The sequence below is a fragment of the Ruditapes philippinarum genome, unplaced genomic scaffold, assembly GCF_026571515.1.
Source record: "Ruditapes philippinarum isolate M1 unplaced genomic scaffold, ASM2657151v2 ctg1675_1_1_1_1, whole genome shotgun sequence".
NCBI classification, from domain to species: Eukaryota; Metazoa; Mollusca; class Bivalvia; order Venerida; family Veneridae; genus Ruditapes; species Ruditapes philippinarum.
Genome location: NW_026863341.1, coordinates 18,749 through 31,475, shown reverse-complemented (window position 1 = coordinate 31,475; position 12,727 = coordinate 18,749). Strand labels below are relative to the sequence as shown.

Here is a 12,727-nt window from a genome sequence, read left to right as displayed (position 1 = left end):
TCGGATCGGAATATCCGTCCCTCGGTCACCCGCCCATGGGCGGTAACTCGGCAAGCCTCGTTACCGCCCAATGGGCGGGTCACCTCGGGACGGATATTCCGATCCGAACCGCAAAATATGACAGATATTATTATTCTACTGTTTCCTTAGCATGCTAATAAACTTGTTCACGTGAGTTCGAAATGGGAGTGATTACTATTTTTGATACAGAAATTCAATATTCCAGTGGACCCTGTAATAATCAGGAATGACTTTTTTCTTAAAAAAGGAGAAAAAAATACAAATTTTGAAAAGGTCTCTCGCTATCGGGAATGCGCAAATTGCATGCCTACCGTTGTTACTTGTAATGGGCAATAACTTCCGTCAATTCCGTTATCACTTTTGTCTTTTACGTGCCAATTTTATTGTATTCACTTTCTTAATAATCGACGAGAACAGATGAGCTTTATTATTTGAAACTGAACATTAAATTTTTAAAATAATATTATAAATGGTTAAGCTACAATATATTTTTGCAAGTAGGTTATGCGTTCCGTTTAGTCATTTTATGTTCAGCGCCGCGGCACTTTACCCCTGCGTTTCTTTATCGCCGATGAGGAAATGTCTACGGAATGTATTTTCTATACTTGCACTTGAGTATCATTCTTCTCCATCAAAAAACTTTTCAAAATCGAGTTTCATATGATACAACTACAAATTATTTTCTAAAAAAGGTGTCCGTTTTGCAAAGGTATTTTACGCTATGCATCGATAAATTTGATACAGATATAGGCAGACATGATCTTTCAACAGTATTGAAGAATTATTAAATTTTCACAATATTGAACAGAAAATGTCAGATTATCGTATCGAATTTTCAACAGACTAGAGACATGATACCTTAACATACCTTCATACTAAAGTGTGATTTTTTTTTGATAATGAATTGTCTGAAAACTGAAACAAAAGTTTTCAGAAAATGACTTCACAGAGGATGACCCCCTGTTTACATTGAAAATTGCTCTGCTATTAATACCTAAATAAGAAATTTAAATTTTATTCTCTTCATAATTATTTCAAATATTTATAATCTTAAAACTTCACGTCAGAAGTTAATAAAAAAGCTGCTTATTTGTACAGCTGACGTTAACAAACTTTGTTGAAAAAAACAAATCAGACAGGTGTGTCCGACCGAGGCCGAGCTGTTTATGTTTACTGAATTCAAATCACTTGAACTGAACTGCTATGAATTCGAAAACCACCAGGGACTTTTTATTCTTTTGTGTGGAAAACCTATCAAGCTAGTTTCAATATGTCGACGGTTCTCTGCAGGTACAACATTTTGCCTAAAATAATGCACAGAGGCGCACCTGAGGTCCTCGCCCATAGTAAAGCTAATGTGTAGAGTGAAAGTTTGAAAATAAACCACAAAAAGCAGTCAATACCCAGAACATGCAGAACCACAGTTAACTTAGAGCGTAGCTAGCCAAAATGAATTTAAGTTAATAGATTTCTACATTTTTTGCGAAAAAAATAGGGATAATATGGAACATACAGGAAAATATAAGAAATTATTTCAGATATTATGATCAATAAGGTAACATGTTCATGTTTAACTGAAAAGTAGCTTCCGCAATGTAAACTTTCAAATTAAATGTTATATTGGATCAGGTACGTATATTAACGTACCTGATTGGATATGAAACATTGTATTCTAAATAATCAACAGAACATCGCTTTACACCGCAAATGATCTGGGATTTTATCTAGCGCAAGTGATTATTCCATAAAATAGAAATATATTGCCAAAATTATCCCTGTTGAAAAGACTGCCAAAAATACAACTGCGTCGTATCATATTTAATTTTCAACTGCGTCGTATCATTTCGTAAAAATCATTATTTTCTTAGAAAATAAACATCTCTTTTTAATAAAATTTTAGTAAATGATGCAAAATTATATTTCGAAGTTTATGGTGAAATCTGAAACAAATATATAATTGATTTAAAGGAAAAAGCGATAGATAAAGCAATATGAACTGCGTCGTATCCACACATTTTCATAAAAATTCTGCCCCGTTTCGAGTTGCAAGTTCGCTATAACTTTTGTTTTACAAAATAGTTGTGCAAGCAACATATACCGAACGAAGCGGAAAATAGTGTAGCTTGTTAATACATATATCTTGTTTTCAGTTATTTCCAACAAAAAGAGTTATAAACAAAAACATACATTTTTCGTTCCAAGATGGCGGCGTTTGTTTACATTTTGTAGGATACGACGCAGTTTTGATTCCCAGCCCTGATAATATCAATGCCAAATTGGCAATAACACCCAGTCCATTTTTTCCACTAAAATATAAATTATATATTCAAAATGAAAATGTTAACGCTTTTTATCTGGGACATAATATGATATCATAGCTTTTTACTAAAGACAAAACTTCCAACTCACTTCTTTAAATATTGATAATATTGGTAAACCACGATTCAATTCAACTAAAATATTCAGAACATGTTACATAGATGACTTTATTATCACTTGTAAATGATGCTATTTTTGTAACAGAACAGAACAGATCATAAATTTTATTGAAGACTTGTACATGGTACATCATCTTACAATTTGTACAATTCAAATATACTATACAATAGTCACATGACATTAAATGTAGATAGAGAATACAACATGAAATACATGTATTCTGCTGGTTTCCTACATAGAGGGTTAACCATTCATTATTACATGTTATAAGACATGGGTGTTCTATTAGCCATAGCATCTCTGATATAGTAAGCCAAGTTACACAATGTTTTTTTATTATTACAATCTAACAATTCAATAAATTTGAACATACTTGGTCTAACATAGTAGTATCTATTAATATTTTTTTTACGAATTTCAAGAAAACAGGTACATACTAATTATAAAATGGTACTCATATCTGTTTTAGAAGAACAGAACAGAACATTTCTTTTAATATTTTTTTTACGAATTTCAAGAAAACAGGTACATACTAATTATAAAATGGTACTCATCTTCGATATCACGAAGGTTACAATACATGTATATACAATATCGTTAATTTCTAGGAATTCTGTTTATACCATAACGTCCGGTTTGTATCAGTAATGTATGTGACGACGTTCTAAGATTTTCTGGTATAAGATCTAAATATTGTTCATATAAATCGATTTAGATAATCAATAACATGTTTCCTAAAAGAACATTGATCAGCTAATTATATCGATCGATTAACTATGTGGGCTCGTTCACGATTTGCACGTGCCATTTTTTTTTACTTGCCATGACATATGTAACATTGGAAACGTATAGGAAAGCGCTCACGGGCAATTGACTGGATTGCAGAAGTTCGATTTCATAACTGTAACGTACCTATCGTAAGACTAAAAGATCAGTTATTTAAAATGGCAGATAATGAATGAATAAGTAATACAGCTTTGTTACTTGGTGAACTTTTTTCACACAGTATCTTGCAAAAGTTACTTTTGCTGTACATAGATACAGTTCGAAGGGAACATATTTCCAATGTAACCTACCCAACGTCTAATAAATCCATTATTGAAACGTTGTCGTGTTTTATTAATGGTCAGAGAAATGAATGAAATTGTAACTTTTAGAATCCCAAGTCATCACCGATAATAATCAAAATACTGAGGGTGATTTAAAACTCTTTATAACGCTAGTCCTTTCACAAACTTGCGAAACGATCAATATTGATGGAGACTGTACATACGGCATAACATGTAAACATCTTGTGACAGGGTCAATCTGGTAATCATAATTATGACATTTGTTTTGGGTAACGTTTAATGGATTTCGCTATTTCATTTTTTTTTTTCGTTGTATCTTAAATTTCAATTAATGAATAAAAAGTTTACATACACCTTGAATAATAAACAAACACCAGTTTTGGCAAATATTTTCCGATTCCAATGGTACACAATTTTAATGAACCTCTTGTACTATTCCTGATATGCTTGAAGAAATTGTGACACATATTTCCATCAAAATAACATAGGTTTGTATTTTCAGTTTTCATTGGTTTGTCGGAGGTGTCTGAGACACACGTACAGCATATGGTGTTTGGGAAGTTTGTATTTCATCAAAATACATGTAAACAAGTAACCCTTATTTGCATGAATTTGATTTCTACAAAAAACGTACGTAATTGTAAAAAAAATAATAAAAAAGAATTTCAATGTATTAAATGTACACCATTCAGATATTATAAGACGCAATTTTCTTAATCAGGTTTACAACTGTAAGCAATTTTAATTAAGTACTTATAATATATATGTATGTTTGTCATTAATTAGCACTCACATATTGTTTTATGCTATCCAATTAAATATTATATATATGGGCTGACGGTCTAACGAAATAAACTTGAAACTTGTGTTTGTTCTCTTGGTTTTGTCTAACTAAATTGCATTGCGTCTTGACTAGAGCTTCGAATCACTTCTGGCATTGATACAACAATTTATGGGCCCTAATAGAATTTTGAGCTAGATTAAATACATTTTGGAATGATAATATGCTTTGGGGCGGTGCAAGAATTAAGTTCTTTAATGTATTGGACTTGCCGTTAAGCTATAATAGGGTCTTTGGACGATCGCGTATCCCGGTCGCTATTTTGGCGCCAAAACAAGACCCCGTACCACAACGACCAGCAGTGCAGGGTCAGATGGGAAGTGCCAACTCGGTTTATATTGATTATAAATTTTCTTCACGATCATGTCTATTTAAAAGAACCTGTACTTGCTGAATATTTGCAACGGTCTTGAACTGACTTCACACTGTCTAGATCTGGATATGGCCATAACCAAACACATACTTATAGCTTTTGTAATTACTCAAAATTCTACCAAAATATATATAATCAAAATAACAAACATTTCGATGAATATTTTTGAATGGTGCAAAAGTGTTCGTTTGAAAAACCAATTTTTCCGATAGGCGCATTAATTTCGTTTTTACTTAGTACAAGAAAATAGTCCGATATTATTTATTTTAAAAAGAACACTTTTTCCAGCATTTAGAATATATTCAGTTCTATAATGATTGAAATAATGTAACAATTTATTCATACTTTTATTTTTTAAGAATACAAGTATGAAATTGATATTAAGTCTATTGTTTGTTTATTTGACAAGTCAGCACGTGGTTAATGACCTCGTGGCGTTGTTTGGTCGCCATTTTTTCTTAGATCAGCAACAACATTAGAATATTTTAGCAAAATGAGCGACGAAGACCGTGATGTTGACATTGAAAGTGATGTGAGTATAAGGATGATATTCCAAATGTTTTCTTTATGTTGGTCAACATATTTGCAGTAGCTCATATTTTGCAATTTTTAAGGATATTGTCATCAGCTGTCCGGAGATTGAGAGAACAACTTGTGATGCTTGAATGATTTTTAAAATAATGATTTCGTTTTCAGGAAGATGATGAAGATGGTTTCAGTAACATGGGAACTCAAAGTACACATTTTATGACTCCGGTAAGGATAGATTTTCGTATATGTGGACATTTACTGTAATTAGTACGGTAAAAAAATACTTTGTGAATATTTTTAGTTGCGCGCATGCGCAAGTAATTTGACAGATAGTAAACAGTAACACGTGATGATGCTTGTTTAATCTTAAACCAAAAAGAATGTTTGAAGTAACACATCCAGGAAGTACTGGTTTTGTAAGATGTAACTCAGGGGTCAAACTGTGAGCCCACCTTAACGAGCCTTTATTTATTCTGGTTAACTTTTTTAAAACCAACATCAATCTGGCTTGATTCAATTTCCATGTCAATTTAGAAAAATAATATTGAAGACCTGGATGGCAAATAAAATTTATTTGGCAAGGAATTGTTATAAGTCAAGTTTTATGTTTAAAATAGATGTTTATTTGTGTTAAATTTTTAAAGCTTTTTATTGACAGACGGTTTACTGCCAGCGGCTATATGAATAATTGATTAATTCCAAAAGTTTTATGATAAAAAAGCACTAGATCAATCTTCAGCACTTTATAATTTAATCTCAATATAAAGATGTTTACAATATATAAATTCATTATATAATGAAAGTAATGTAATAGCATAGATCTGCTTGTAAATTACTAAATATGGAACCAGGGTAGTTAATGTCTACAACTCTACATCCCCACAAGGGGTTCGACATTAATCATTTGAGCCGCATCACGACAAAACCAACATTGTGCGTTTGCGACCAGCATGGATCCAGACCAGCCTGCGCATCTGTGCAGTCTGATCAGGATCCATGCTGTTCGCTATCAGTTTCTCTACTTGTAATAGGGTTGGTAAATTCCACAATCCACACAGGTGTGGTTACTGGTTATAAAACCCAGGAAGCAGTTTTCTGGCATCAATTTAAGTGCATGTCTTGGTCTCAAAGAAGAGACTTGGTATTGAGGGGAAAACAAAAATCCATTGTGACGTGATGATGTGAAGTGTCACATCTATGTAAAATCACCCCAAAATTTAAAGGCCGGAGTTTGAAATGTGTCTTAAGAAAATATTCAGATTCGTCTTGAGTAGCTGTCCATTTTACTGCTTGCCATTCATTTAAAAACAAACATATATATCATATGTGGAAATGACATTATTATAAAAGTTGCAGGTTGGTAATTGTAAAGAAAGACCATTAAATGGTCAGTACATCATGAACTTGCTGGTTCCTTATCAAGCCTTTATTAGTATTACTGCTTCTTTTACAATATTTTAGAGATATTAAGCCATATTTTGTTCTTCATTAACTTTCAAGGCTGAAAGACGAGCGCACCATAATGCATTAGAGAGGAAGAGAAGAGATCATATAAAAGAAAGCTTTACCAGTTTAAGAGATTCTGTGCCACAGTTACAAAGTGAAAAGGTGAAATTCATAAGTTTTGAACTATTTTAAAATGTTGTTTCAAAATATTACTCATTAAGATTGTGTTCCATATGCAATTGTTAATTTGAAATACTATAATCTGTGGAACAAAGTGTAAAAATACAATTCTAATTATTAAATATGTATCATCTTCTAGTTGTAAACAGTTAACTTCAGTATGTGTTTCTCTAGGAATAGTCTAGGAATCAAATTCTTTTTGCTTTGTGTCTTGATTTAAGTTAACATGTTACATGTACCATGGTATGCTAGTTATTTAAATGCACTTATTCTAGTAATAAAGTACATAGTAGAATATAAAACTGTAATTTTACAAAGATCTGTTTAAATTATGATTGTTTGTGAATAAAGATTGTTTATGCTTGTTCATAAACTTTTTTTCATCCTTAGACTGAAAGTGGTAAGAGGACAACATCTCAGACTTCAAAAGTATGTTCACTTAAATGATCAGATGTTGTTTTTCATAGTAAATTTTGTGTGTCAATTTTTAAGTTTTAGATGAAAAGAAAAAAGACAACAAAATCATTTTGCTATAGATGAAACATAAGGAATATTCATTTTTAAAAGTAAATATATTAAATGGAATGAGTGTAATTATGTGTTATGTAAAAGTTACTGTGGTACATATTAACATGTTTTAACATGTAATTAGAAGTGAATCACAAATGCTTTAAAATTGAGGTCATTGTCATATTTGTTTGCTTATGCCCTTGAAAGAGAGATGTAAAAATTGTAACTTAGATTTGTTGGTCTATGTATTCATCATATTACGCTTTGTCTAGGGTATGATTTTGTCATGTATGTTGTGGCAAATCAAGGCCCTATCTCATATTCTGGTCACACATTAAATTTTAAAGGCAATTAAATCCTCATCTGTCTATTGACATATTCATTTTCCTATTCTAACTGTAATTCTTGTATGCATTGAAGAAACTTAGAATAATAATTTGGCACAAATATTCAGCGTCATTATGGTGATGTTTTGTATAAATTTATATAACATCTAGGTCACATCCTAACATGCAAACTATATTTTGTACACTTGTTTAGCATGTGAAGACATACAGTATCACATGCAATGGTCCATTAATTTACACGTACCTACCTACCTATCCTCTTCGCTCCGAGCGGAGCTCAGCATAAGGTCCATTTACAGTACATAAGGGTTACTAAATATATTCAGTATCTTTATAGGCAAAACACTCCTTTGAGGACTAAGCAGTAGGATTATATTAAAGTACCTTGGTATATTGTTAGGTATCTGTCAGTAAAACTTTTTTCTATCTGTAAGGTCAAGGTCACTCTGTATAAATATTAGTTATGGAGTTTTATTGACTGGTCAAAAATAATTGGGATTTGGGAGTAAGCTTATATAACCATGTAGTGCAACCAATGTTATTATATGATCATATAACATGTCAAAAGTGGTTATTACAAATTTATAGTCCTGTAAAAAGTGTTTCCCCAGCGAAAAGAAGATATAACATGTGATTCCTAAAATGGCATCAGTTGTTTATATTTTTGTCAGGATATCCAAATTAAAATCAATAATGCAATATTCTATAATACTAATTTGAGGAATTAATAAGTGCATTCTTCAGACATTAGAAATGTTATATCTTGTATTTTCTTTACACTATCTAAGAGGTCAAGGTTACATTTAAGTAACTTGTAAGTTATATTACATTTAGAGACATGTTACTATTTACTGGCAGCTCTGTTGGAATAATTAAAGATTATTGATTTATTGAAATAGTTTTATTTATACAATTTATTCTTTTCAACAGGTATCAAGGGCACAAATTTTAAAAAAGGCAGCAGATTACATAACATATATGCGACGCAAAAATCATAGTCACCAACAAGATATTGAAGAATTGAAAAGACATAATAATGTTTTAGAACAACAAAGTAAGTAAATATTTTTAAAATTTGATCAGTGTTCCCATTCACATGAAACTGTACAAATGCAAAAAAAAATTATGCTCAATGTATAAAGTCTATTTGTACAGGCTTGCTAAAATTAAATAAATAATCTTGAAAGGTGTGGCACTCTATTTTTTGTCTTTGTAACATTCAATAATGTGTTCTATAAATTTGTAAATGAAAATATTGATGAAAACAAATCATACACCTTGTTTTCTACAAACATAAGCAAAGAAACTTTAATCATTTAATGATGAAATAAAGCTTCTGGTTGTAGGATGCCAAATGTAAACAAACAGAAACTAAATTGTATTTTATGTCCTCGAAATTTTAGTTATTATAATTTTGTATGTTTTATTGTTTATGATTGCTAAAAATATGCTTATTCAGTTTTACATTTTGTATTTCAGTCAAATCTTTAGAAAAAGCAAAAAGTACAGGACAATTTGCTGTAACTGGATCAGTGAATTCTCATGGAGGAACATTATCTTTTGATGTGTCAGGATCTGATTCTGAGGAAAATCATGGACAAATACCTGTAGCAAAAAAAATCAAGCTCTCTGTAGACTGATAGTGATTATAACTGTAGTGACAAGTTAAATACTTTATAATAATGATGCAACCAAAGTTCATACATAATTGGATTAATATTATAGTAATTGAGAATTTCTCGTAAAAGTGTTTATTCCTGGATTATAATGATGCAAATGGCAGGCTCTTTAGATAGTCACACATTATTGAAAGGACATTTCCATTTCTTATGCTATGTTTCAGGTCATTTATGTCACATTTCTTAATTGGAAGCAGTAAAATGTAATTGCATTAAGTGATGTTTTAAATTGTTGATCTACCTGCCATGTTTAAAGTTAAATATATTGAAGTCATCAGATTATGTATCATGTCAATTTGCTACCTCAGCATTATGTTGTTTCATGTGAAACTGTTCTTGGTATGGTTAGTAATTAGGTCTACATGTGATGATAAATAATTAATCTGTAAAATCTTCTCATCTGGAGACAGTTACTGTCTTTTATCCCTAGAATGTGCATATGACTATTTGTAAAGGTATTCAAAACAATGTAGAAATGTGTCCTAAATGACTTGAAACCTTCTGTTTCATTTACTTTGTTAGCTACACAAATTGAAACACAAAGACGCTGAACATTTATATTGGTGCAAGTTATACTCTTCCAATCTGGTATTGGAATACTTTTGTTGTACATATATTAATAAGTTTGAAATAGAAATTAATAATTGTTTATGTAATAAGCAATGATGATCAAAAATTGTGAAAAACTAAATAAGTAGTTTTTATTTAAAGTCCCCAGTAGAACGTGTATATAGTAATTGCTGCTTTGTTAAAATGCTTGGATACAAATCAGAGGACCGACATTTGTTAATGAATAATAGTGAATAAATCATTTGAGCTGCGTCACGACAAAACCAACATAGTGCGTTTGCGACCAGCATGGATCCAGACCTCCGTGCAGTCTGATCAGGATCCATGCTGTTTGCTATCAGCTTCTCTACTTGTAATAGTGTTTGTAAGCGAACAGCATGGATCCTGATCAGACTGTGCGGATGCGCAAGCTGGTCTGGATCCATGCCGGTCGAAAACGCATTACGTTGGTTTTGTCATGATGCGGCTCATTTCATCTAACTAAATGATGCACATGTATTTTTGAATTGCTCAAATTTAGTTCAGACATTTGATATCTTAAATTAAGACCATTTACACTTTATATTAAAGGAGCCAATTAAAGATGTATTTTCTAAATTTGGTGCTTATTTTTTGTCTGCTTTTTTTCTTCCTCATGAATGTGATCAGAAATGCAGAAGTAGTCTTACTTTTGTTCCCTTTCTTTCTGTTTCTTTCATTATTTCTTTTGTTTTCTGTGTTTTGTTTTATCACCAGGGATATAGGGATTTATGAAAAAAAAGTTGAGCAAGAACTACATTCCAGATGTTAGGACTAATCTTGAATTACATAACTATTTTGTTGTTTCCTAGAAATCAATCCTCTCTAGAGCAGTGCTTGTTTATTTCTGTATAATTTATGTACTGAACTTTCCAGACAAGTGATTCTGTTTAGTTTTACATCTTTGATATTTGATGAATTGGAGAGAAATCCATGTGTTTGTTTATGTAGGGAAGTGTATGTATGATTTGATACAGAGAAACAGTAGAATTAATTTTTTTTGTAAAAATAATTTACTTGTACTCGGCTGCCATGATTTTTTGATAAACATTTGTCCTTCTCTTCTAGTTGTTTATGTTATATTGATGTATAGATTTTAATAAATTGTAAAAAATTATATTTAGTTTTGATTTTTATCATTGCATTAATATGTTGATTTTCCATTTGACAGGTAGATTTGAGGGTTTCTTAATTCATAGTCGCTATGTATTTAATTGTCAGCAAAATTCATTTGATTTGACAATTACATGATACGATTTATAAAAGAATAACATATTTTCTCTTTAGAAAACATGATGGCCGCTTTAATACAGTTTGGCATGAGAGTGTTTTCCCAGCCTTGAGTATCTAAACATTCTTAACTGTAACTGAAGGTTTTCTTGTGCGAAAGAACTGTTTACATATAACTTGCTTTCCACACATGTGGGTTCAGTGACCACAAAGACACTATCTAAAACCAGAAATTTGACCCAGTCCTAAGATATTATACTTCAGATATCTGCTTCCTTAACTTGACATTGAGTCATCTTTGTTAAACAAGCAATTATCAAAATATTGCAAGCAATACAAAAAGTCCCCTACTAGCTAGAACCCCACAAGAAGTATGTAAGCAACATTCTGAAGGGTCATGGCCATTAAAGGAAGACATGAAATGATGAATGAACTTGTGAGTTCTTAGTTTGTCTGTATCATACAAGGTGTTCACTAGCCATGAAATCCCGAGGGTTATTTTGACTAAGTTTTACCAACTACAAGGTGAAATCCCCATGATTTTAACAAAATTTGACCCTCCAGTTAAAATCAGGCCTTTTGGAAATTTGAAGGGTCAAAGAGTCATTTCAAGGGTCAAACAGACACCCTGATCATAGCAATGTGTTTAGTTTCCCTAGGCTACATTTTTTTTGTTTGTTTGTTTCATTTTAGGCCTTTTCCCAACAGTATTTCGGTCATATAGGCGGGTAGTTTCCTAACCATCGTTCCTGGAAAGTTACACCAGTACTAGACTACCTTCCTCCGCGCTAAACTACCAAAGCATCTCCCGGGGATCGAACCCACGCCATAGAGGTAACTGGATTAGAAGTCATCGACTCTAACCCCTCGACCATGGAGGCGGTTCCCTAGGCTACCTATTAAGGATATTATGCTACCTAATAAGGATATTATGTTAATGCAAAAGATCAAATTCAGAATGAAAACAATCATGGAAACCCACACGCTAGACTTATAAATCTTATCACATATGATGTAGGTGTTAAAAATGAACATACATGTATATTTGAAATTTGAAGTAAATCCATGAAGAAATAAGAATAGTAACTTTTACGTTATCAAGAATCCAGTTTTAATTTTATATTTGACATATTTTAAATCTATTTGTTGCCATAGCAACCAAAATTTTCAACATAGGGAAAAAAACACATGCATAATCTCCAGACTACCCTTAATTCAAGTTTCATAAAAATATTTGTAGTACTTTTTGCGTTTTCAAGGGAAAACCTAGTCCTCTTGGGTTAAACTGACTTAGACTACTAAAAGCTTTAAAGACGGGCCAAATGTTTGACCTTCATAGTTTGTTTATCTTTTAACCCTTTACCTCATATTTACGCGAAACAACGCACTTTCGACCCCCCCCCCCACTTTTTTTAGGCCTGAAATAGTGAAGTCCTATTTGGGCCCCAAACACGTTTTCGTTTGAGAAATGT

The 12,727-nt window shown here is 31.8% G+C and overlaps 1 protein-coding gene across 2 annotated transcripts; it reads left to right on the top strand.

Annotated features, from left to right (window-relative positions):
• The first annotated feature begins 5,123 nt into the window (after positions 1-5,123).
• On the top strand, positions 5,124-11,142 carry LOC132721880 (protein max-like). 2 transcript variants are annotated; one of them, XM_060706255.1, is made up of 6 exons: positions 5,124-5,276; positions 5,441-5,500; positions 6,776-6,883; positions 7,292-7,330; positions 8,689-8,812; positions 9,238-11,142. In XM_060706255.1, exons 1-6 carry the CDS (start codon positions 5,238-5,240, stop codon positions 9,396-9,398), a joined length of 531 nt encoding a protein of 176 aa, XP_060562238.1. In that variant the 5' UTR covers positions 5,124-5,237; the 3' UTR covers positions 9,399-11,142. The 2 variants fall into 2 exon arrangements, with proteins under 2 accessions (XP_060562238.1, XP_060562239.1); XM_060706256.1 differs by lacking the exon at positions 7,292-7,330.
• The last annotated feature ends 1,585 nt before the right edge of the window (positions 11,143-12,727 follow it).